This window comes from Macaca nemestrina, chromosome 15, assembly GCF_043159975.1.
Source record: "Macaca nemestrina isolate mMacNem1 chromosome 15, mMacNem.hap1, whole genome shotgun sequence".
Taxonomy (NCBI): Eukaryota; Metazoa; Chordata; class Mammalia; order Primates; family Cercopithecidae; genus Macaca; species Macaca nemestrina.
In genome coordinates, this window is record NC_092139.1 from 114,100,252 (window position 1) to 114,125,748 (window position 25,497).

Below are 25,497 nucleotides of genomic sequence, written 5' to 3' on the forward strand. Positions count from 1 at the left end.
CATCCATCCATCCATCCATCCACTCACTCACCCCATCTATCCATCCACTCACTCATCCATCCATCCACTCACCCCCTCATCCATTCATCCATTCACCCCCCATCCATCCAGCCACTCACTCACCCGCCATCCATTCAGCCACTCACTCACCCGCCATCCATTCAGCCACTCACTTACCCCCAATCCATCCAGCCACTCACCCCCCATCCATCCATCCATCTACTCACCCCCTACCCATCCATTCCATTCATCCTCTCACTCACCCCCCCATCCATCCACCTGCCCACTCATGCACTCACTTGCTCTTCCCTCCATCCCTCCCGTGCACAGACGTGGAACTTTTGTCTGTTAGGTGCTGCAGAAATAACCCTGAACAGACCTGGACCCAGCTCTCAAGGAGCTCACACCTTACAGAAGACGTTGCCCCAGGTGTCTGCAATTGCCCCTGTGCGTGCAGACAAGTATGCAGGGCCGGGGCCTCCTCTGCTGGGGGCTGGACAAGCATTGGGGCTGGGCAGGGAAGAGAAAGGAGGACAGCTCTCCTGCACAGCTGGGTCTTTTGGAAATCTGTGTTTTTATGCACTCCACTCTGTGCATCCTCACCTGTGACAATGGCCGGGATGCCCCAGCCCACGACGTAGTAGAACCGCATGGGCCCCGTGTCGATGTTGCGTGCCTCAGTCAGCATGCGGTAGACATGCAGGCTCTCCACGAGGGTCCAGGCAAAGGTGCTCATGTAGATGTAGTGGAGGAGGATGGCGACCACCGTGCACAGGAACTGCGCAGGGAGGGGCCGGACTCAGTGAGGGCCCCTGCATCCCAGGCTGAGGCCAAACAGGCATGAGTGAGGGGTGGGGGGTGGGAGAGCTAACAATTCGGACCACCCTACGTGTCTGTCCTCAGCTGAGCAGGGCTACGTGTCTGGCCAATGGCTGAGAGCCAGGAATTGAAAATCAACATCACGGGGCAGCTGAGCCAGCAGGTGAGCGAGCCCTGCCTGTCTGGACACAGAAAGCGGCATGAGAATGACAGAGAGACCAGCCTCCGAGGCCACAAACACAAACCCAGTCCCACACGCCCCGGAACTGCACTTGAAAATGTGGCCCCAGGGCAGCTTCACACCCAGTGCTCTGGAAGGGCTGAGGGGCAGCTTTGCACTCAGTGCTCTGGGAGAGGCTGCCCCAGTCAGTGCTCCCAAAGCTGCCGCTGGCTGGGAGAGGATGGCAGGCTCCCCTCCAGGTCCCCGGAGGCTGAACCAGCCAAATGGGAGATGGGGGAGAGAGGGAGATGGGAACGATGGGAACACTGGGAACACTGGGAACACTGGGAGGGTCCCACCCCGACCCCACTCCCAGCCGGCCTGCTCTGGACACACTGTCTAATCCTCAGTAACCATCCCATCAGTCCACCCTACCAGGGGGTCCCAGGGAGACAGCCTTTAACAGACACAAAAGCTTAGGAGGAGAAGGAGGGCCCCCATCTCAACCCCAGGCTGAAGGCCACTTTGCTCAGGCACCGGGTCATGGCAACCCAAGGGCGCCCCTGTTGCCACATCAGCCTCAAAGGGCCAGCCACCCTCCACAAACAATGCCCCTGAGGTGGGAAGGGCCCCAAGTCAGCATCATATCTGTCAGCTTCAGAACAGAGCAGGAACCAAAGCAGAGAACGCAGGCTCAAGCTATGCCAGAGGCAGGCCCTTTGCCTCAGACCACACGCTCGACGTCAGGAAACAAGGCGCCAGCATATGGCTGGTGAACCCTACACCAAACACCCCAGTTTCCTGGATGGAAATCACACTGGCTTAGGAAAAGGAAGGGGGCGAGAAGGTTGGTTGGCTGGATGGCTGCTTTAAATAATGTGAAAAGTAAATCCACAAAACCACCTTCTGAAAACAGAAACTGCGAGGACTGTGCCATCCTGGCTGCAGCAGGGTTGTACCTGCTTCTGTAACCAACGTACCACCTTTTCCAGAAATACAACAAAGACAAAGCGGATGCATAATAAATCATTTCAGCCTGCCAGCGCTCTGAGAGATGAAAAACCTCGCCCAGAGATAGGATTGTGGGTTTACAAAAAAACCATGAAGCCCAGGCACGCTGCCAAGCCCCTAGAAGGCTGCCGGGGCGCCCTTTCCTTCTCCGTGCTCAGCCGTGCGTGGCTGCCGGGACAGGGCTCACTCCGGCGGGAGATGAGTCAGTGCTGGAACCCAGGGACCGCCTCGGTTTTGCTGGTGGTGTTGAGTTGCAGGGAGTGGCCTGCACAGACTCCCCTCTCCCCCGTTCACGCCACTCAAAAGCACACTGGAGGGGTTTTGAGATGAATCGCACACTTCTCGAGAGCCTTCCCGGTCCAATGCGCGGATGAGAACATGCCCATTGCGCGGATGCGCCTGGCTGCGGGTGTGACGGCATCCCTCCGCAGGAGCAGCGACCCTGCCATTCGCGCCCCGCACACAGAGCCCCCGCCAGCCCAGGGCCTCAGCCTCCGGGAACACCTGGGAGGCAGCGGGGAAGGTTGGCCCTGGCTGGTCCGACACACGCCTCGAAGCTCGTCCTTTGTGGGCCAGGCCTGGTACTCCACCTACTGCTGCTGGGAAGCCATGGAGCCTTCTCAAGGGTGACCTGCGAGGTGGGGGTGCCCGCCTTCCTTCTTGAGGTGAGAGGGGTCTGGTCCCACTGCTTGCCATAAAAAAGGAGGAGCAGCTCTGGTCTGCACGTGGCCCTGAGCAGCTTGCTGGAAAGTTCCAGCTTGGTCTTTTTATTCCATTTCCCTTCCCAGGGCCTGTCCACCCCCCGAGACACCCTCTCCACCCACGAGTTGGAGGCGGCCTCCCCGGCTCACGTGGCACAGCTTCCTTGGCCTCCACAGGTGCCCCATCTCACCCAGACCTTGCCTGTCAACAGGTGGTATCTTCATCTACTCATTCCTCTCCCTTCTGGAGACATCAAAGTCCCCTGACTCCTCCTCCCTGCCTGCTCCATAATGGGTTGGTCCTGTCCCTCCTTTCTCCTTGTGCCTCCACCCCACCCTCCCAGGCCTGTGCGTTACCATCAGACTGCTCTGATCTTCTGCCTGTAGTCCACTGTTGCCAGACTCCTGTTTCTTTTTCCTTTTTTTTTTTGGAGACAGGGTCTCACTCTATTGCCCAGGCTGTAGTGCAGTGGCGCCATCTTGGCTCACTGCAAACTCTGCCTCCCAGTTTCAAGCGATTCTCGTGTTTCAGCCTCCCAAGTAGCTGGGATGACAGGTGCGCACCACTATGCCCAGCTAATCTTTGTATTTTTAGTAAAGACAGGGTTTCACCATGTTGGCCAGGTAGGCCTCGAACTCCTTGACCTCAAGTGATCTGCCTGCCTCGGCCTCCCAAAGTGCTAGGATAATAAGTGTGAGCCAACATGCCAGCCTAATTGTTTCTCATAACATGCCTACAGACTATTTTAGATTTTTCCATGAGATCCTTCATGTTACCTAGTAATGACAGCTTTGTTTCTTCCTTTCTGATCTCTATGCTTTTGTTTTCCTTGTTCATCGCACTGGCAAGGCCGCCCTGCACCACAGTGATGAACAGAGCGGTGAGTGGGCTCCTGACGTTACAGGGGATGCCTCCAGTATCTACCCATTGTTATTTATGTCAACTGTAGGTTTTCTGTAGATGTCTTTATTAGGTTCAAGTTTCCTCTAGGCCCAGTCTGTTCAAAGGTTTCTTTCTCTTTGTTCATTAATGAGCATAACATTAATCAAAATTCTTTTGTACATTCATTTCTGAGAAAAATATTTTTCCCTTAAATGTACTGGTGAGGTAAATGGCATTCATAGATTTTTTAAATGTTAAACCATCCTTGCATTCCTAAGATAAACCCAGCCTGGCCATAGTTTTTATACTGCAATGCAAATTCTCTAATGGTGATAGGAGTATTCAGGCTTTCTACATCTTAAATCATTTTGTTTTGTTTTGAGACAGTCTCGCTCTATTGCCCAGGCTGGAGTGTAGTGGTTCCATCTCTGCTCACTGCAACCTCTGCCTCCCAAGCTCAAGCAATTCTCCTGCCTCAGCCTCCTGAGTAGCTGGGATTACAGGTGCCCGGCACCATGCCCAGCTGATTTTTGTATTTTTAGTAGAGATGGGGTTTTACCATGTTGGCCAGGTCTTCCTGACCTCAAGTGATCTGCCTGCCTCAGCCTCCCAAAGGGATCCTGGTGGGATTTACAGGTAGGAGCCACTGCACCCGGCCCTTAAATCAGTTTTGACAAAAGTTGTATTTTCCTGGGGATGTACACAAGAATCGCTTGAACCCGGGAGGTGGAGGTTGCAGTGAGCTGAGATCGCGCCATTGCACTCCAGCCTGGGTTGAGAGAGCGAGACTCTATCTCATAAAAAAAAAGAAAAAGAAAAAGAAAAGAAAAGAAAAGGGCCCCTCATCTCCCAATAGAGTCAAGGTGGTGAAGTGCTTGGACCTGCCAGTGAATCCCACGTCTCCACCCACAGCCTGTGACATGGCACGTTCCTCAAAGGGCATCTGTGAAGCGGAGGTGGGGGTGGTGAGGAGCCAGCCAGGGTGCTTGGAGTGGCCAGGAAAAGACTACGGTAGCCACGCCAAGGTGCGGCCCAGACAGTGGGGAGGGGAGCAGAGTGGCCGTACCGGGTTTTCCGTCTGGTTGATCCCAATCACGAACACCAGCTGAGAGAGGAACAGTGCCGTGGCGAGGTGCTTGTGAATGCTGTGCAGGTTGGAGCGCAGTGTGCGGACCAGGCTCAGGAGGACGAAGGCCACCAGCAGGGCCGCCAGCGACAAGGACATGGCGGCGTAGGTGACGATCTTCAGGGGCAGGACCTCCCCGTTCTGTGGGTGGGAGGGTTAAAGGCAGGAGAGAAGGGCCAAGACTCAGATCTGGTCGTTGCATAATAGAGACAAATTACACACTTGCTTATTAAATGATCAAAGGTTGGCAGGAACCAGCGTGACTAGGATACGGTTCTCAGGGCGGCACAAAACAAGCACAAAGTGGCAATGAACAGTGTGGGGTGACAACAGGTTCTGGAGGCTGATGGTGGTGACGGCGGCAGAGCAACAGGCTGTGCCACCAGCTTAATGCCACTGGCTGTACATTTCAATGGGAAATTGTGTTATGCATATTTTGCCACATTACAAAACAACCATACTGGCCAGGCATGGTGGCTTATGCTTGTAATCCCAGCACTTTGCGAGGCTGAGGCGGGCAGATCACCTGAGGTCAGGAGTTTGAGCCCAGCCTGCCCAACATGGTGAAACCCTGTCTTCACTAAAAATACAAAAATTAGCCGGGTGTGGTGGCGTGTGTGCCTGTAATCTCAGCTACCCAGGAGGCTGAGGCAGGAGAATCGCTTGAACCCAGGAGGCGGAGGTTGCATTGAGCTGAGATGGCACCACTGCACCCCAGCCTGGGTGACAGAGCAAGACTCCATCTCAAAAAACAACAAAACAAAAAGCGAAAAACAAAACCAACCCCACAGGCAAATCCTGCTGTCAGGAGGGGCTCAGCCTGTCTACCCAAAACCAACCCCACAAGTAAATCCTGCTGTCGGGAGGGGCTCAGCCTGCCCACCCAAAATTCTGGGCTGGCAGAAACCTTCCAAAGAGATCCTCAGCTTACGCAAAAGATAAAGGCGTCTCCACCACAGGGGCATGCAGTACCTCTTGGACTTTCACTTAATCCTATCATGGACTTATTCTTTTGGCTGAAAGACTTAATGCCCGCTTTAAAAAGAAAACTGGGTAACTGTGTTAATACCAAGAATGTCATTTCCTTTGTTCAGCAAAAGCTTTTACTGAGCACTTATTGTGAGGCAGAGGTTCTGACAGACCTGCTAAGGGCATCATTTCTTTTTTTTGGAGATGGAGTCTTGCTCTGTCGCCCAGGCTGGAGTGCAGTGTCCTGATCTCGGCTCACTGCAATTCTCGTGCCTCAGCCTCCTGAGTATCTGGGACTACAGGCGTGCACCACCACGCCCAGCTAATTTTTCTATTTTTAGGAGAGACAGGGTTTCACCATGTTGGCCAGGCTGGTCTTAAACTCCTGACTTCAGGTGATCTGCCCGCCTTGGCCTTCCAAAGTGCTGGGATTACAGGAGTGACCCACCGCGCCTGGCCTCCAAGGGCATCATTTCATATCATCCTTAGATCACAGCTATGAGGAGAGTGTGAAATGCAACCCTCATCTTCCAGGTGAGAAAACCAGTGCTTACAGAAGCTAAACAACCCGCCGGAAGTCACACAGCTGGGCAGGGGCGGAACTTCAGGTTTCGGTTATGTGGACTGGCAGGCCCGATGCTTCAGACTGCCACAGCGCTGGGCACCTGTACCCTTCCTATCTGTTCTGTTTTACCTACTTATCCCTCAATATGATGTGTTCTATCAGTGGATGGATGTCCTGTCCCAGCTGCACGTGTCTCTATCATAGCTTGCTATACGGAATTACTTTTCAAATTTCCAGATCCCTTATTATGCATTTCTTTTTTTCTTTCTGAGACAGGGTCTGACTCTGTTGCCCAGGCCGGAGTGAAGAGGCACAATCTAGGCTCACTGCAGCCTCCGCCTCCTAGGCTCAAGCCATCCTCCTACCTCAGTCTGCCAAGTAGCTGGGACTATAGGCATGCACCACTATGCTGGGCTAATTTTTGTATTTTTGGTAGAGACAGGGTTTCACAATGTTGCTCAGGGTGGTCTCAAACTTGTAAGCTCAAGTGATCTGCCCGCCTCGGCCTCCCAAAGTGCTGGGATTATAAGTGTGAGCCACTGTACCCAACCTTATTATGCATTTCTTACAGGTAGTACACTTTTTTTAAAAAAAAGGCTGGGGTCAGGAGTTCAAGACCAGCCTGGCCAACATGGTGAAACTCCATCTCTACTAAAAATAAAAAAATTAGCCAGGCGTGGTGGCAGGAGCCTGTAATCTGAGCTACTTGGGAAGCTGGGACAGGAGAATCGCTTGAATCTAGGAGGCGGAGGTTGCAGTGAGCTAAGGTTGCACCACTGCACTTCAGCCTGGGAGACAAGAGCAAACACCATCTCAAAAAAAAAAACAACAAAAGGAAAATGGTGCTAAAATATACGTGCCATAAAACGTTACCATCTTGGCCACTTTGAATCGCGCAGTTCAGCAGTGTGTATATTCGCATTGTTTTCTGTGCTTTTACAAACCAAGACACCTGTCTAAGACCCAGGTCCCTGGGGAGTTTCTGCATTTGGGGAAAAACAAGCTCTGGGTCTCTAGTAACTTCGGAGAGATGTTGTTTACCAAGTGGAGCTACAAGCCGGGAAGCCAGGATCAGGCTGGGCTGGGGAGGCTGAGTGCTCATGGCCCTGGGTCTGGAACTGCCCCTCCTGAGGCTCCGTCAATGCCCTGGGCCCCTGGGCATCCCTGGGGCCTGCAGCAGCACCCCAGGCTCCCTCCACTGGCTTGGGGGCTGTTCAGAGACCTCTGGCTTTGGAGCACCCAGGCCATGGGAGCCTCGGACTCTCACTCCAGCCTCCTTTCTTCTGCCTCCATTTCAGTTTCCTTGGCCCACATATCACCCGGCGTCCTGGCCATGAGACAAGCCCCAACCCCGCCCTTATATGGACAAAGTCCACTAATCACTGACCCCTCTCCAGGCTGGGTCCTGCTGGGGAGTGCCATTTGCCCATGAGACGGGGGCAGAGGCAGGGCAGCGTCACCTACACATTGCACAGAAGGCCTCTGCCCTCCTCCAGCCCAGCCTGAGGACTGACTCACCCTTCCAAGAATGTGACAGAAACCAGGGCCACTTCACATCAGAAAGCCCTTGGGAAGGACAGTGGCCTGAGCCCTTGAGCCACAGTGCAGCCCTGGGGAGGGGCCGGGGGAGGTCACCCAGGCCTCTGGGTTATGACTCCAAGACACCAGGGTCCCACACAGGCCGAGGCCAGGCTGGCTCCCACGTCCTTCCTGTCTGGGTAACGGGAGGCCAGGACAGTCCTCAGAACACTCCCCAATTCATCTGCAGGCCCACAATGTCCGGCTCACATTCCCCGGCCGCTTAAAATGCCAGAGGTTAAACATTAGCCGCCCAGCCTTTTGTCCTGTGGCCCTGCGTGTGGCCCCAAGGAAGAGCGCCCAGCAGCTGTCACGTCCCTTAGGATCAAAGTGAGTGGGGAGCCGCACCGTCCAACAGACCTGCTCTGAAGTGAGGGGCAGGTTCCGAGAGCTCCTTGGAGCCTGAGCTTTGGGTCTGCCATTCCGGGATTTAATGCATAACCAGGGCTCTCTGAAAACCCTTATAATGGGGCTTTGTTATGGAAATCCTCGCAGACTCTGGCCAATCCTGGAATATGTGTTTTAATCGGTTGATTTGTTTTGTTCAAAGCGCTTAGAATGGAAGACTTAGTGTGAGGAGGGGCAGGTTTGGGGGTAGGCTCAGCGGGTTTGACGAGGGGCAGGTTTGGGGGTAGGCTCAGCGGGTTTGACGAGGGGCAGGTTTGGGGGTAGGCTCAGCGGGTTTGACGAGGGGCAGGTTTGGGGGTAGGCTCAGCGGGTTTGACGAGGGGCAGGTTTGCCGCGGGGAGGGGCAGGTTTGCCGCGGGGAGGGGCAGGTTTGCCGCGGGGAGGGGCAGGTTTGCCGCGGGGAGGGGCAGGTTTGGGGGTAGGCTCAGCAGGCACAGTGGCCACAGGAGGATGCCCACCTCACGCCTGGATATGTCCATGAGTACTGCAAAGCTGGCTGTGTGGCTACACTGGCAGGCGACGTGTGTCCGGTTCCTGGACAGGAGCTCGCAGCCCCGGGCAGACCACCCTCCCGTCCCACTGACGCTGTGGAGAGAAGAGAGAAGGGGCAGGGGTAAGATGGTTCCCTCCACCCATGAGTCTGTTGGAGGCAGCCTTTGCCCAGCCCTGGGGGCTCCCAGGCCATCCTGTGCTGAAAGCCTGGTACCCTCGCAAGCTGCTCTCCGCCGTGTTCCGCACCAGCCCCCTGCACTGAAGACAAGAGCCACCTGGCTGTAAGAATAGCAGCCTTGCTGCGGTGGAGGCAGGACCATGGGAACAATCACCCTTCCCTTCTGTGTCTGGTCAGGGCCTCCAAAGATCACCCTCTGAAGTTCAAGTTCTACGTGTCATCTAGCAGCAAAACTCAAATGGGGCTGTCTCGCGTCCACCACATGCCCCGCCACTGGAACCACCACCCGGGGTTCACACAGCTGCGATGCACTCCTGACTCTTTCTGAGGGTAGATCTTTCAGAAATAACATCTCACCTTCCTCTGACACTTTCATCTTCAGGTTGCACAATGTTTAATGGGAACTGCCCAGAAGCCAGGGCCCCATTATGACTGCCGCCTCACTGATGGGAAGGCCCAAATAACAAGCTGTTACAAGGTGTGCCTCGGCTTCCGACAGGGCCCTGCCCTCGCGCACTCTGGGAAAATCACATAACCTCTCAGATGCTTACTTTGCTAATCTGTAAAATGGGATGTGAACGTGAATACGTCTGGCACCAACTTTACAATGTGGGAATAATAGGTGCAACTTAAAGCAGAGAGCAGGTCATTAGAGCTGCAGCTAATTGGCAGGACACAGATGAATGCCCAGCACAGACAGCCGGGCCTGACGTCCCCTCGTGGTGAAAGGGGTTCCTTTCTTCTCTCTTTTATAAGCCACAAGTGCCTATTACATTCCAGGTGCCATGCTGGTTGCTTATTAACTAGAACTTGGAAAGCACAGAAGCAGGAGAAGAATGAGGCTGGGCTCAACCGGCTCGCTCAGCCCCCAGCACAGCCCCCACTCATGGCTCTCCACTATGCCCAGGGGAACTGTGATGGGGGGAGTGTTCCTGCTGCACAGACGCCCCTAGATGAACAACGTTCAGCAGATTCGAGCCTGACTCACTGAGTCCTGCATGGCGTCTCCCCTTCCTGGCACTCCCTCCTGGTGTGCGGAGAGCCAGTGGGTCTTCCCCTCCCTGACTGCTCCCATCCCGGCCACAGACCCCTTCCCACCACACCCCAGTTCCAGTGTTTTCTTCTAAACAGAGACAGCAAAGGTGAAAACCGACCAGCAGAGAAAAAGCAAGCTCCCTGTAAAAACACAGCAACTCCCATGTCCACACCTCACGTCAACTCCGCCGCTAAAAAGCAAAACCAAGGCACAAACACTACTGGCTCCAGCAGACGGGAGCCACACCGCGGCGCCGAATCCACAGTCTCACGTGTGGGTGAGAATCACTCATTCTGCATTTTTCTAACTACGAAACGACTTTGCCTCACTTGAACGGATGCTAGAACACAGACTCTTGTGCACCACCTCCTGCCTGCGCCACTCTACCGGCTGACTTCCAACGCTACTTCTGAAACTGGCCAGATAAACCGTGCTGCGGCCGGGTGTGGCCTCTTGGGGGTAAAGCCAGTCCCCAAAGCTGGACTGTGTCGGCCTCGCGGGCAAGACCGTCAGCAGACAGGCTCCTAGGCCAGTCTCTGGGTTCTGTCTCCCGTGTGTGAGCGGAACAGGCCGCTGTCTTATACGGCAGTGAACTGGGCACTACGCTGGTGTTGGCCGCTGCATCCTGGGAGTCCCGCAGGCGAGGGGCCCCTTCCTGGCTGTCAGCCTTGAGGGATCTCTCTGTGTGCCTGCACGTCTGTGTCTCCACGTGCAGGTCTGTGTGTGCATCTGTGCGTGGGCATCTGCGGGGCGACTCTGATGTTCCCACAGAAGCAGAGCAGGAGGCTCGCTGCCCCACGGCGGGGCTAAAAGGGGAAACACTGACCACAAGAGACCGTCCTCTCGGGGCGCTCTGCCACGGAGCCCCCAACCCTGCGGGCGCACTCCGCCTCGGCAAAGCCCTCACATGGAGATGCGGGGCTCCCGGAGTCACACTTACGCCAGGGAGTGGTTCCAGAACACGCAGACCGGCTTGGTTCGCTCCTCCACCTCCAGCAGGGCGAACTCCACCAGGACGGGCCTCTGCAGGGGTCTCGGGAGCGGAGCCCCCTCGCTGTACACCAGCGCGCTCACCATCGGGGTATTAATGACGGGCCGGTGAGGCAGCCTGAGGTCAAGAAGCCAGAGCACGGGGACAGACACGGTTAGGAAACATTTGCTTAAACCCCAGCACAAATGCCCTGAGGATACGCCACATCGTGTTTCTAGGGGAGACAGAATCACACTCAAAGAGCTCAGATCCACGGGCCCCACCGTATCTTCGTCCCTAGAGCAGGTTTTATCACTGACAGGGCACACAGAGAGATGTGTCACCTCTGGGTCAAATTGGGACTTCAGAAATTTAAAAAGCAAGAGAAGGCACAGATGCAAAGATGTCACAGCCCATAACAGCTAATGGCAGAAACATAGGGGATGGCTTAACTGTCCAGCAAAAGACCAAAATAATGGCAGCTCGTGGGGATGAATCACCGGGTCACCGGGACCCCAGAGCCAGGGACGTATCTGGGAAACGGCAGGAAGAAGGGTGGAGCCTCGGGCTGCGCCCACCGAGCAGGTCACAAAGCTGTTTCTGGGACATTCATCCTTTCCAGCCAGGACTAGCTGAGCAGCCCTAACCCTGGGGCCAGCAGCAGGCACTACCCACGACTGCCTCGGTCAGGTGTGTGGGGACAGAATGGGGTCCCTCTAGGCACAAGATGGGGCATATGCGAGGGAGGGGGCATTTCTGGCGGAAACACTGGGATAAGCCCAGGCAAAGGGTGTGTAACGTTCTAGGGTGTAGTGTCCCGTGGCAGCCCCAGAACCTCCCTCCAAGGAGCACCACAAAGCAGCGGTCTCTGTCTCTGGGCCAGGTCACGGTGAAATGTCACTGTGAAGACCTGTGCTTGATCAGGATCAGGATTTTGACTTGTGGAAGCCTCAGGGGCCTCCAGAATGGGCCCTCCCCATGTGCCCCGTGTCCAGGCCTCACCGGAGGCTGCGACGGTCGGGGTCATAGCGCTCTGGCAGGAGCTGCCCCAGGGTGCGGTAAATGATGACCAGGGCAACGGCGAACTGGCCAGCGTCATCAGGGTGTCGCCTCCGCCTGCTGATCAGGGCCTCCCTCTCGGTGCCAGGCTCCGGGCGCGGGCTCTGCGGGCTGGTCCTCCGGCCGGCCGGCCTCACCAGGGGACCTTCTGCAATGTGAGCAGAGCGTGAGGACTCCGGCAGGAGCATCTGCGTTCCCCAGGATGGCTGTCAGTGCTAGCAGGTGCTTCTCAAAAACCAACAGATGTCCCACAGAAAACAGTAGAGCGCATCCTCAAAAAATCAAAAACAGGACTTACCACGTGACCCAGCAAGCCCACTTCTGAGTATACACCCCAAAGAACTGCAGGCAGGGACCCAGATACTTCCATGCCCACATTCACAGCAGCACCATCCACTCAGGCCAAAAGGTGGAAACAGCCCAGCCATGCGCCGACTGGTGAGTGGATAAACCAAGAGTGGTCCATCCACACAACGGAATGTTACTCGGCCTTCAAAAGGAGGGCAAGTCTGACACTTGCTACAACGCGGGTGAACCTACAGGACGTTCCGCTCAGTGAAATAAGCCAATCACAAAAGGACAAATATTGTGCGATTCCTCTTACAGGAGGTCCCTAGAGGAGTCAAATTCAAAGACAGAAAGACGGGTGGGCACCAGGGGCTGGGGAGGGAGTGAGTGTTTTGTGGGCTGGAGTTTCAGATCTGCAGGATGAAGAGTTCTGGAGATGGACCCCTTAAACACGAACGTATCTGATGCAGTCTGGATGTGTCCCCTCCAAATCTCATGTGAAAATGTGATCAGAGTTGAAAATGGGCCTGGCGGGGGGTGTTTGGGTCATGCGTGTGGATCCCCCAGGAATGGCTTGGTGCCCAGCCCTTGGTAATAAGCGAGTTCTCACTCTATTAGTTCCAGAGAGAGCTGGCTGCAATGGAGAGTCGGGGACCTCGTCCTCTCAGTTTCAAGCATGACCCCACATCAGAGTCACCCCTCTTTTTAAGACACGAGATAACACCATATACCTGACAAAATCCATTTACTAACGAGGTTTCCAATTTTAAACTGTCCATTACGGAGTTTACCTTTTCATGTCCTTTTTATTTGGGGAAGTTTTTAGTAATTGTCACGGATCTGTAAAGAAGCACCTTAAGAAAATTCAAAATGTTCAAACTGTTTTGCATTATAACCTCAACCCAGGATTGAAGATTTGTTCATACACAGACAGCATTCTGGCTTGTTTTGTTTTTTGTTGTTTTTTGCGGGGAGGAGAAGGTGATTCTAAAATGTCTATTTCTATTTAGAAGCAGCTTTCCCCCCACCAGACAGGTTCTTGCTCTGCTGCCCAGGCTGGGCTGTAGTGGCATGATCACAGCTCACTGCAGCCTCTATCTCCTGGACTCAAGCAATCCTCCCGCCTCAGCCTCCTAAGTAGGTGGGACTACAGGCCTGCGCCACCACGCCCAGGTAATTAAACAAAACTTTCTTGGTAGAGATGGGGTTTCTCTATGTTGTCCAGGTTGGTCTTGAATTTCTGGGCTCAAGCAATCCTCCTTGAGTCGGCCTCCCAAAGTGTTAGGGTTACAGGTGTGAGCCATTGCGCCCGGCTAGAAGCAGCTTTTCACTGCACATCAAAGATAACCAGCTCACATAAAAATTTCAGTTCTTTTTTCTCACATTATCAATTACGTGGCTGAGTATCCCTTAGCTGAAATGCTTGGGAACATTTTGGAATTTTTTTTTTTTTTTTTGAGAGGGAGTCTTACTGTGCAGCCCAGGCTGGTGCACCTCGGCTCACTGCAACCTCTGCCTCCCAGGCTCAAGCAATTCTCAAGCACTCAGCCTCCTGAGTAGCTGGGATTACAGAGGCCCGCCACCACAGCTGGCTCTTTTTTTTGTGTTTTAGACATGCGGTTTTACACCATGTTGGTCAGGCTGGTCTCGAACTGCTGACCTCAGGTGATCTGCCCACCTCGGTCTCCCACAGTGCTGGGATTACAGGTGTGAGCCACCGCACCCAGCCTGGATTTTGATTTTTTTTATCGTTTCATACTTATGTTCCAATGAGCACTTCCTTTAAGTGCTCAAGAAGGTTCAGGTTCTGGAGCATTTCAGGTTTGAGGATGAGGATGCTCAGCCTGTACCTAAGCACTTGTACAAAACAACCCTGCTGTCACCAGCAGGACCTGGCACCAGTGAGCACTCGGAACACTCCGGCCTGGAGCTTCAGTGCGCAGTCCTGTGATTCCCGCAGCAGGGCGCCCTCCCCTCCCTGAATGCTGGGGACTCCGAGGGAAGCGGCAGGTTTCTAAGCGGTTCTACCTTTTTCTTCAGGTGGTTTGAAGAAGTCGGCTGGGAAGGAGACGGAGGACTCCAGCTCCCTGGGGAACTCTTCGCGGATGGCGTCGAACTGCGGGACCCTGGCTCCCGTAAAGTTGAACTTGTCAAAGATGTCGACGGCCAGAACTAGGGGGACAGTTCCTTCAATCAGACATAATTCCCAGGGCTTTCTTGAACCCTTGCTGTTTTCAAAATGACCACAACTGTCACACTGACACTGGCTGGCCATATTTCTTATTTATATTTTATTATTTTTTTTTGAGGTGGAGTCTCGCAGTGTCTCCCAGGCTGGAGTGCAGTGGTGCGATCTCAGCTCACTGCAACCTCCGCCTCCCAGGTCCAAGTAACTCTCCTGCCTCAGCCTCCCAAGTAGCTGGGACTACAGGCAGGCACGACCACGCCTGGCTTTTTGTATTTTTGGTAGATGGGGTTTCATCATGTTGGCCAGGCTGGTCTCAAACTCCTGACCTCAAGTGATTTGCATGCTCTGGCTTCCCAAAGTGCTGGGATTACAGGCATGAACCACCACACTCAGACTATTTACTTATATTTATTTTCTGAGACAGGGTCTCACTCGGTCACCCAGGCTGGAGTGCAGTAGCAGAATCTCAGCTCACTGTAGCCTCATGCTCCTGGGCTCAAGCGATCCTCCCACCTCTGCCTCCTGAGTAGCTGGGAATACAGGGGCATGCTACCACACCTGGCTAATTTTTATTTATTTTTTTTAATAGAGACAGGGTCTCCCTATGGCACCCTGCTGGTCTCGAACTCCTGGGCTCAAGCAATCTGCCCACCTCGGCCTCCCACAGTGTTGGGATTACAGGGTGTGAACTACTACGCCCAGTTGACTGGCCATCTTTAGAACAGAACTGACTTCCAACTTCCTGCATCCCACCTGTGCCTACACCTGTCTACAGTAAGCATGGAGTGAGGCGGGGCTCTCGACATCCATCCTTCTAGAGTCTCACACTTGAGGGTCTGGAAGGCCTGCTGGACCCCCAAGATCATGGCCCAACATTTCCCAAGCCCAGGACCTGTCCCCTGGGAGCCATGGGTGTGTCATCGCAGACTGTCTTCCCAAAGGCTCCACTTACAGACGACGAAACAGAGGCCTAGCTGCTGAATCTTCAGTTTTTTTTTTTTTTTTTTTGAGATGGAGTCTTGCTCTGTCACCCAGGCTGGAGTGCAATGGCGCAATCTAGGTTCACTGCAACCTCTGCCTCCCAGGTTCAGGTGATTCTCCTGCCTCAGCCTCCCGAGTAGCTGGGATTACAGGCACGTACCACCACGCCTGGCTACTTTTTATATTTTTAGTAGAGATGGCGTTTCACCATTTTGCCCAGGTTGGTCTCCAACTCCTGACCTCACGTGATCTGCCTGTCTCGGCCTCCCAAAGTGCTAGGATTACAGGTATGAGCCACTGCACCTGGCCTCAGAATCATTCTTCTAAGAGCATGGCCAAGGGGGGATCAGGAGCCCACCTGCTTCACCCCATGGGGGCCCAGCTCTGGGGAACACCCCTGACGGTAGCAGGGTTCCGCCCCCCACGCAGCCAGGGCCTTACTCATGTTGGCGGTGACGATGACGAAGGGCCGTAGGTAGGTCCGTCGCACGTTGCGTGCCACGTTGCTGAAGTAACCCTCGAGGCGCTGGAGCAGCTGTGCCGTGCCACCCTCGCTCCGCTGGATCTGCTCCCACGCCGCCCTGGTGGCCGGGGCCAGGAGGGCGCTGCCCGAGCGGATGATGTCCTGGTCAGATAGACACCGCTCAGTACTCAGCCTGAGGGGGCCTGGCTCGCAGGACTGAGGGACACCAGCCCTGAAAGCCTTTGCTTGCCTAATGGGTTCATTCATTCCAGCCCTACACTTCAGATTGTGCTCTTTAATATTAGTGTTTTTTTTTTTTGTTTGTTTGTTTTGAGACAGACTTCCCCTCTTGTCATCCAGGCTGGAGTGCAGTGGTGCGATCTCGGCTCACTGCAACCTCTGCCTCCTGGGTTCAAGCAATTATCTTGCTTCAGTCTTCTGAGTAGCTGGGATTACAGGCACACATGTGCCACCACACCCGGCTAATTTTTGTATTTTTAGTAGAGACGGGGTTTCACCATGTTGGCCAGGCTGGTCTTGAACTCCTGACTTCAGGTGATTCACCCGCCTCGGCCTCCCAAAGTGCTGGGGTTACAGGCGTGAGCCACTGCACCTGGCCTAGTTCCCAGATTTTTTTTCCGAAAAGTTTATCTTAGGAGGAATAGAAAAATGTTACTAAGCTCATAAAGTATATTAAAATCCAGAGAATTAAAGATGCTTCATATTTTTAGCTTAATTTACTAGATTTACAAGCACTGTTTAAATGCTTGGAAGGGCTGTTTGCTGGCCGAACAACTGAAATACAAAAAGAAAAATCAAATATATAACATATATTAATTCCATTTAAAATACTTAGGGGAATTTCATGGTCTAAGTTTATAAATAGGATCAAACATTAATCAAAGTTGAATTCAAATAGATAAGGAAGTCTGTTTGTTTGTTTTTGTTTTCTGAGACAGAGTTTCACTTTGTTGCCCAGGCTGGAGTACAGTGGCACGGTCTTGGCTCACTGCAACCTCCGCCTCCCAGGTTCAAGCAATTCTCATGCCTCAGCCTCCCATGTAGCTGGGATTACAGGCGCCCACCACCCCGCCCGGCAGATTTTTTTTGTATTTTAGAAGAGACGGGGTTTCACCATGTTGCCCAGGCTGGTCTCGAACTCCTGGGCTCAGGCAATCTGCCCATCTCGGCCTCCCAAAGTGCTGGGATTACAGGTGTGAGCCACCACGCCCAGCCACAAGTCACTTTTTAACGTGTGATTTTAATAAATCCTGAATCCCATCACATAAACCACAGGGACTGTGGGGGATTCAATGTCAGAGGATGGGACTGTCAGAGTGAGCCCTGCCAGGCTTTTTTCCACGTACACCCCAAGATGCTAAGGCAGGGAAGACATGTGGAGATGCCCCTGGTAATATCAGAAGTCCTCCTGAACCCCACCACGTAAAGTAGTGATGGAACCACCACAACCTAGGCTGAGCAGAGGACCCACACTGAGGCCGCTGTGGACACGTGGGCAGCTCCTCCAAGGGTGACCCTCAGCCTCCGCACACCCCAGGGTCTATGTGAACAACTGGGTGGAGGCATGAGGCTGTGCTCAGGGGCTTGGGGACCACACCCAAGACAGAAACCAGGGCTGGGCACGTTGCTCATGCCTGTAATCCTGACACTTTGGGTGGCTGAGACTGGTGGATCACCTGAAGTCAGGAGTTTGAGACCAGCCTGGCCAACACGGTGAAACCCCAACTCTACCAAAAATACAAAAAATTAGCCAGGCGTGGTGGTGGGCGCCTGTAATCCCAGCTACTTGGGAGGCTGCAGCAGAAGAACTGCTGGAACCTGGAAGGCGGAGGTTGTAGTGAGCTAAGATTGCACCACTGCACTCCAGCCTGGACAACAGAACAAGACCCAAGACCCCATCTCAAAAAAAGAAAAGAAAAGAAACAGAAACCAGGAAGGAAACTTGTTTGCGGAGTCACGCGTGGAGAATAAACGCCACTGGCCCAACTCTCCGGCTGGAACTCAAATCCCAGCAGAGGGACCCTGCCTGGTCTCTGGCGTCCTTATGCAGACCGGAAGGTTCCATGGGGGCCCTGCATGGACTGGAGGCCCTTTGTGGATGAGGAGGTCCCTGAGGGCTCCGTGTGGATGGGTGGGAGGGACAGGGTGTCCCCCGCGGGCTCTGTGTGGATGGGTGGGAGGGACAGGGTGTCCCCCGCGGGCTCTGTGTGGATGGGTGGGAGGGACAGGGTGTCCCCCGCGGGCTCTGTGTGGATGGGTGGGAGGGACAGGGTGTCCCCTGCAGACTCTGTGCGGATGGGTGGGAGGGACAGGGTGTCCCCGCGGGCTCTGTGTGGACAGGCGCTCCTCTGGGGTCCTGTCTGGATGACGAGGCCTGCAGTGGAGCCACAAGGAAACTTCTGGAGTCCCCAAGGGCAGTTTCCAAATATCAGGCTGCATGAGTCTCCTCTGCATTCACCCTAAAAAGACACCGCTCAGGGGCTGACAAGTTCCACACACAGAGCTGGAGGGTTGAGGTGGAGGCACGGCCCTCTGAAAGCAGGACCTCTGAGCTGCAGGTGGGAGTGGACACGGGGGCCCACTGCCGGGCCTTGCCCCTTACGAGCTGTGCCTTTGGGCAAACTCCTTAGCTCTCTCTGTGCCTGTTTCCTTACCTGTCAAATGGGTGGATGATACTACATCACAGGCTGCGTGGAAGGGAGAGGGGCTGATTCAGGTGGGCCACTTAGAAGCCACTTAGATCACACTACAGGCCCTACTGGGATCACCGGCAAGGCTGTGACCAGCCAGTTTCCTTCCGGAACATTCTGTAGAGCTTGTCAGTTGAGCCAGGTGCTGCACCCACCAGGGCTCACATTTGAGAAATGAGGGGTTGCCTCGAGGATCCCGGACACAACCATCTTCCACGAGCTGAGGTGGATGCCCAGCCCCACAGTGCCCGCCCACGGGCATCCCCGAGTGTCCCCGAGCCAGGGCGGCAGCCACCCTCCTACCTCGTGGAAGTCGGCATCCTGTGTGGCTGCCAGGTCGAAGCCCTGCTGCCAGCTCTCGTGCTGAAGGACGCGGCCCAGCAGCTGGTAGGCCGTGCGCACGTCATTGCCAAAGAGCGTGTCCGTGTGCTGTGTAGCGTTGCGCAGCGCCCTCACCAGCCGCAGGGCCCCAGCACCATCCACCTGCGTCTCGTTGCGGCTCAGCTTCTCATTCTGCAACAGGGAGGTGGTCGCAATGTGTGCAAACCCACTTTGGTTGCTTTCGGTTCCTGCGGTTACTCAGCAACTCACTACTGTCCGGTGCAAGTTTCCTTGTCAGAAAGGAACTTAAAAAAATCCAAAAGCCTGGCTGGGCATGGTGGCTCATGCCTGTAATCCCAGCACTTTGGGAGGCCGAGGCAGGTAGATCATTTGAGGTCAGGAGTTCGAGACCAGCCTGGCCAACATGGTGAAAACCTGTCTCTACTCTCTATTTTAAAAATACTCTATGTCGCACTTTGGGAGGCTGAGACGGGCGCATCACGAGGTCAGGAGATCAAGACCATCCTGGCTAACACGGTGAAACCCCGTCTCTACAAAAATACAAAAAAACTAGCCGGGCGTAGTGGCAGGCGCCTGTAGTCCCAGCTACTCGGAAGGCTGAGGCAGGAGAATGGTGTGAACCCGGGAGACGGAGCTTGCAGTGAGCCAAGATCACGCCACCGCACTCCAGCCTGGCCAACTGAGCAAGACTCCGTCTCAAAAAAGAAAAAAAAAATACTCTATGTCTCTATTTCAAAAGTAAAAAATTTAGCAGGGTGTGGTGGTGGGCACCTGTAAGTCCCAACTACTAGGGAGGCTGAGGCAGGAGAATAGCTTGAATCGGGGAAGCAGAGGTTGCAGTGAGCTGACACCGTGACACTGCCCTCTAGCTTGGGAGATAGAGTGAGACTTCATCTTCAAAAAAAAAAACAAAAAAAAACCCAGAAGCCCAAAAAATGAGCACCGCTGACAGTTAGGACATGGAAAACATGGAAACAAGGGTCTGGTGGGCCAAAGAGGGCTCAGAGAAAGACAGCAAGCTGGAGGCAGGGGAACAAACGCTATGAAATAGGGCAGGATCAGGGGGCAAATGGAGTCAAATGCAAGGACCCTGCGTTTTCAGAACGAAAGACACAGAGCTGGGTCCTCTGGGGGACAGAAGTGCACGTGGGGGGTGACTGGCTCAGGTGCCAATGCCCCCAAGTCCACAGGAACCACTGGCTCCAGGCTGTGGGCCCGTGGGGCTGTCCCTGCAGCATCACAGCTGCCCCGACACTCCCCAGCCCAGGAGCCTCGGCCCACACAAACCCTTGCATGCACACATGAACACACACGTGCCCCGGCTGAGCATGCACACATGAACACACACGTGCCCCGGCTGAACACGCATCCTCGAGGCGCCCCTACCATGGCCCTGAGGTCCACGAAGGAGATGGTGGTGCAGTTAAAGAGCTCTGGAGGCAGCCAGCCCTTCTCCCCGCTGCAGTGTCGGACCGCATTTCCTAGGGAAGCAGAGCAGGTGTGCAAAGCCTGAAACTCAAATTGTTGATCAATGCTTGTGTATTTCAATCCCCAGTCCGAATGTACTGAAACCCAGAACACTGCGTGGCGGTGAGAACCCCAGGGGGGCCGGAAGGCCAACACCAGCGCCCCTCTTTCATGTCAGGGCCACGCCGAAGCTGCTCTGACACTGACAACCAGACGTTTCGGGTGCCCAGCCAACAGGAGCCAGAGCTTCCGAGCAAGTCCGCAAGGAAAGAAATCAGCAACACCATCTGCTGGGCGGCCATGATCCCATGTGCCAGGAATCTGTTTCGGCCAGGCCTTTCTTTGCCTCACTGCACTCCCCAGACGCCCCTCACAGTGGGGACAAAGTCACTGTCCCCATTTCACAGAGGAAACCCAATGCTACAAACAGTGAAGCCATTTGTCCAGGTGCCGCAGCTTGACTGACGCAGCTGGGACTGGCTGGGCCTGACTGGCGGGCGTCCCCACATGCACTACGCTGTTCATGTTTCTGTTACGTCCTCTGCCTGCTTTGTGTATTTACGGGTAGGGAAAAGGTGATCTGATTTCTCCCCGGCACTTTGCCTGCTGATGTTTCTTCAGCACGAAACATTCCGTGAGTCCCCACGTCTCGACCGGCTCTCCCACAAGGACGCGTGCCTCAGTTCCCTACCCGTGGATGCCACAGGCCCCGGGGACTCACCGACGGATCCCTTGGGGCACGGCACCGCAGCCGGCTGCCCGAACTTGGTCTGCGGCCACCAGATGCCGGCCTCAAATGCTTTGGGACAGCCGTTGTAGATCACTGGGGTAGAGAGGAGAGAAGGCTGCTCAGCGGGGCATGCCGTGCCCAGCACCACAAACAGACACCACTGTCTGCGTGTGCTTCCCTGCAGGAGGCCCTGCTCCCACCAAGAACTGAACCCTAGCATCTCCCCTGCCCCCATCCATGTCAGAGCTGGAGAGGGGGTGACCAGGCTCTGACCCATACCCCCTCATGTAGAACCAGGTTTCTAGAAGGTCAAGAGAAAGCAGAACACAAGGGAGCCCAGGGTTCCCCCAAACAGCCGGCATGCATGCACACACGTGCACGCCAGGGCAGCAGCCTGTCCCTGCGCTGTAACCTGCAGGGTGTCAAGGGGCAACACTGACCTTCACAGCCGAATGTGGTGACCTCGGCAAACGGGTTGTCACAGCGGTTGCACTGGCGGCCGATGACGCCGGGCTTGCAGGCACACTGACCGGTGGCCATGTCGCAAGTGCGGCTGTGGGAGCCATGAGGGAAGCAGTCGCAGGGCAGACAGGTATCCTGGGCTGGGGGCTTATAGTAATTCTCCTGCAAAAGCCAGAGGCAGGGCCTGTGACTTCAGATGCCCAGGAAAGGCCCTACCTTGCAGCGCATTTTCCAAGCAACGTCCAGACTCCCGCGTGGGTGCGTGTGTCGGCCGCCAGCCATCTCACCCCTCATGGCTACCTTCTGCCCACATCCCACACCCAACAGGGGCTGCCTCCCAGGGCCCCACAAGGCCGGACCCAGGAGAGCAGTTCTTTCGGGAAGCATGCCCTCCCTCATGTCTTAGCAAATCTCAGCAGCGAGCACCTTTGCATTTGTCCTAAAAAGAATCAGAGATCCAAATGGCTTACGCGTGGGGATAGCCCTTGGGCATTTTTTTAAAGTTGTTTGGAAAAATTAGAAGCCACCTGAACGTCCACCATTGGGTGGGTCAGGGTGACAATCAAGAGCTTGTACTTTGGATTCAGAAAGTCCTGGGTTCATGCTTGACCCTTGCCATTTACCGGCTACACTGCCTGGGCCGGCCGGTCACTGGGCCTCCCCAGGCCCAAGTAGCAAACCCCCAACCCCGCCCCAGAAAATGGGGCAGGCTGTGACTTGGGGAGACTCATGAGCAACGTTCAAACTTGTGTGACAGGCGGGGACTCCAACTGAGTGTAAAATGGCGGTAAGCGGCAGGCCCAGAAGAGATGCTAAAACACTAACAATCACAGCTGGGAGGCGACATGGGGTGACTGCGATCTTTATGTTTTTTTATTACAGTTTGTATAACTTTGTTTTTCTATTTTTTTGAGATAGGGTCTCACTCTGTTGCCCAGGCTGGAATGCAGTGGTACAATCACAGCTCACTGCAGCCTCAACCTCCAGGGCTCAAGTGATCCTCCCACCTCAGCCTCCCGAGTAGCTGGGATCACAGGCATGCACCAGCACGCTCAGCTAATATTTTTATTTTTTGTAGAAGTGGGAGTCTCACTATGTTGCCCAGGGTGGTCTTGAATTCCTGGGCTCAAGTAATCCCTCCTGCCTCGGCCTCCGGAGTAGCTGCGATTACAAGCATGAGCCACCACACCCTGCCTATAACTTTGAATGAGAAAAAAATCATAGGCAAGTTTTCGCCAATTCACTTCCAACGTCCCCTGTGCTCTGCCACCCACTGTGCCACCACCACCATCTGGTGACATGTGTGGACCAACCCGGACCCAGGAGAGCTGTTTAATTTGAGCCTTTTAGGACACAAGTCCCACTTGCTGTTGGAACCACTGCAGGCACTCAGGACACTACTGACATCACGGGATGGCATCCAAGGGTACCCTGATGCCAGCTTCCCTCCTAGGGCCGGCCGCATCTGCAGGAAGCTCATGTCCCTCGCCCAGGCTCCTGTTACCCTCAGACCTAACATCTGGGTTTCAAGTTACTATGAGTGCTATGGCTGTGGTGTACACGAAGATCCTGAAGGAGGTGACGTATCCTGAGGGGGTGGGGAGGGGTCCCTAGAGTCTGCACTGAGAACACATGTGCACATCTGGAGACATGAGATGTGAGCTCCGTGCTGCACGCAGGTTAGGACGGACAGCCCTGGACACGGGTGGGGCATAACACACTTAGTGACGCTTTCTATTTTAAAACTGCTGTTGTCATGTGATGTCAGCTTGGTAAAGACCAGGAAAATGACCAGGCACGGTGGCTCACACCTGTAATCCCAGCACTTTGGAAGGCTGAGGCGGGTGGATCACCTGAGGTCAAGAGTTCAAGACCAGCCTGGCCAACATGGTGAAATCCTGTCTCTGCTAAAAATACAAAAATTAGCTGGGCGTGGTGGTGGGCGCCTATAATCCCAGCTACTCAGGAGGCTGAGGCAGAAGAATCGCTGGAACCTGGGAGGCAGAGGCTGCAGTAAGCCAAGATTGTACCACTGCACTCCAGTCTGGGCGACACAGCAAGACTCCATCTTAAAAAAAAAAAAGACCAGGAAAATGGCCAACCAGGAGGGCTGGGGTGGTGCCAGAGATGAGCCAGCCCTCAGAAAAGGCTGGGCTGCCCATAGCCATGGGCAGTGGGCTGGGAGCAGGCAGGGATTCCTGTTCCACGGGCGGGGGCTGGCAGGGCTGAACCCGTAGTTTACATGTGGAAAACAGCCATGGAGTAGTCACAGAGCACAGGGGAACAGCAAGGAAACCAAAAACCACATCTGTACACAAATGTGTGAGTGGGCACAGCTGTGTGTGTGCAGGTGTGAGTATGTACAGGCAGGGTGTGTGTAGGGATGTGTGTATGTAGGGGGTGTGTATAGGCAGGGTGTGTAGGCGTGTGTGTATGTAGGGGCATCTGTGCATGTGTGTTAGCACACACAGCCATCTCCCTGGGGCTCAAGGCCTGGGGTGGGCGTGCAGGGACCATGGGGGCTGGGCCTCACCTTGCATTGGCACTGGCCGTTGGTCTTATTACAATCAGGATCAAAGCCTTTGCTGACAGCACAGTGGCAGGGTCCACAGACAGGGTTCCCCCACCAGCCTCTGGGGCACGGAAGGTCGAGTCTGTGGGGAAAATAAGAGGGCAGCTGGAAGGTTTATGCAACTGTGCCTTCTGGAACAAGAAGAGGCCCACTGGCAGCGTGGAGATGGCTGCCCAGGAGGCCTGGCTGGGTCCAGCTCTGGGAGCTTCGCTTTCACATTATGTGGCCTCAGTCTCCCCTCTACTGGCTCCCAACCTCACCCCCCACCCACAGATCCGCCATGCCCAAAGCGACTGGGACGGCATCTGCGTCCACTGTGTGCCCCACGTCCACATGACGCCTGGCTCACTGGGGCTTAATGACAGTGAACCCTACTGCAAGAGCTGGCCTTTCACGACACAGCCCCACACAGGCAGACCGAACTCAGCTGCCTGGCACAACTTCTCAAAGTGCGCTTGGGGTGAGTGCCAGCATGAGATGCCCGCGGGAAGCTCCTGAACAGGGAGTGTGGCAGCTTTTGTTGTCCCCCAGGTCCCCTGGCCACCAGCCCCACAGATGCTCAGGGCAGCCGTGCCCTGGTGTAGCGTGCCCCTTAGGTCAGCAGCACACGTCCATGCACTCAGAACCCAGTAGAAGCCAGTCCTGCCTCCCTGAGCCTCCCCCGGCGGAGGGCAACAGACACTGAAGATGAGCAACACTGCAGGGACAAAGCCAGGCCTCCGAGGTGCCGGCCGCTGCTGTGCATGAGTCGTCCTACCTGTTCCTGACAGGGGCTGCACCTGCGCAGTCACCTGGAGGCCCACCTGCTTGCAACGGCCCCGCCCGAGTGTCCTGCGGGCTCCTGCATTCCCCATCCTGGCTAACCGAGTTCCCTCTACCCAGCTGCCAGCTCTAGCATTCACTCACTTGATGAGCAAGTATTAAGGACTGTGTACAAATCAGCGTCACAAAGACAACCGGCCAGATATAAGAGTCTGGTGTTTATGGATGTATGTGTGCAGTGTGGGGGCCCCAGAGCCTTCACCCCCTGCAGCCCTGGTGACCAAGGCACTGGGCATGGAGACACTGGATCAGCCTCTTAGCAACCCCGCCCTGCTCCAAGCTGTGCTCCATGCGGCAGCTGGGGGTTCCTTAAGACCACACCCGGTTCTGCCACTTTAGTGCTGGGCCCCCAGGGCCTCCACACAGCCAAGCTCTGTTCCTGGCTTGTGGGCCCACCCCCGTCCCCACCCAGGCCTCTCTAGACCAGCCTCATCCCCTTACCCCTCTCCAGCTTGGCTCTGTTGCTTTCGTTCCCAGAAAGCCCTCTGGCTTCAGCCTCACTGGCTCCCACCTCCC

General features: G+C 55.0%; 1 protein-coding gene across 5 annotated transcripts in view; it reads right to left on the reverse strand.

Annotated features, from left to right (window-relative positions):
- Positions 1-25,497, reverse strand: part of LOC105489797 (cadherin EGF LAG seven-pass G-type receptor 1) — a 203,970-nt gene that overhangs the window by 22,661 nt on the left and 155,812 nt on the right. For all 5 annotated transcript variants that reach the window (XR_011614219.1, XM_071080762.1, XM_011754897.2 and 2 more), the window contains exons 14-25: positions 24,121-24,241; positions 21,566-21,749; positions 21,117-21,218; positions 20,315-20,409; positions 18,890-19,099; positions 15,854-16,037; positions 14,272-14,415; positions 11,899-12,103; positions 10,867-11,034; positions 8,679-8,805; positions 4,641-4,841; positions 604-778 (exon numbers count right to left, since the gene is read on the reverse strand). Coding sequence is in view for 4 of the 5 variants with exons in the window: in XM_071080762.1 (XP_070936863.1) it covers positions 604-778; positions 4,641-4,841; positions 8,679-8,805; positions 10,867-11,034; positions 11,899-12,103; positions 14,272-14,415; positions 15,854-16,037; positions 18,890-19,099; positions 20,315-20,409; positions 21,117-21,218; positions 21,566-21,749; positions 24,121-24,241 (1,916 nt within the window). In the remaining variant the exon portion in view is untranslated. The remainder of the gene's footprint in view (positions 1-603; positions 779-4,640; positions 4,842-8,678; positions 8,806-10,866; positions 11,035-11,898; positions 12,104-14,271; positions 14,416-15,853; positions 16,038-18,889; positions 19,100-20,314; positions 20,410-21,116; positions 21,219-21,565; positions 21,750-24,120; positions 24,242-25,497) is intronic.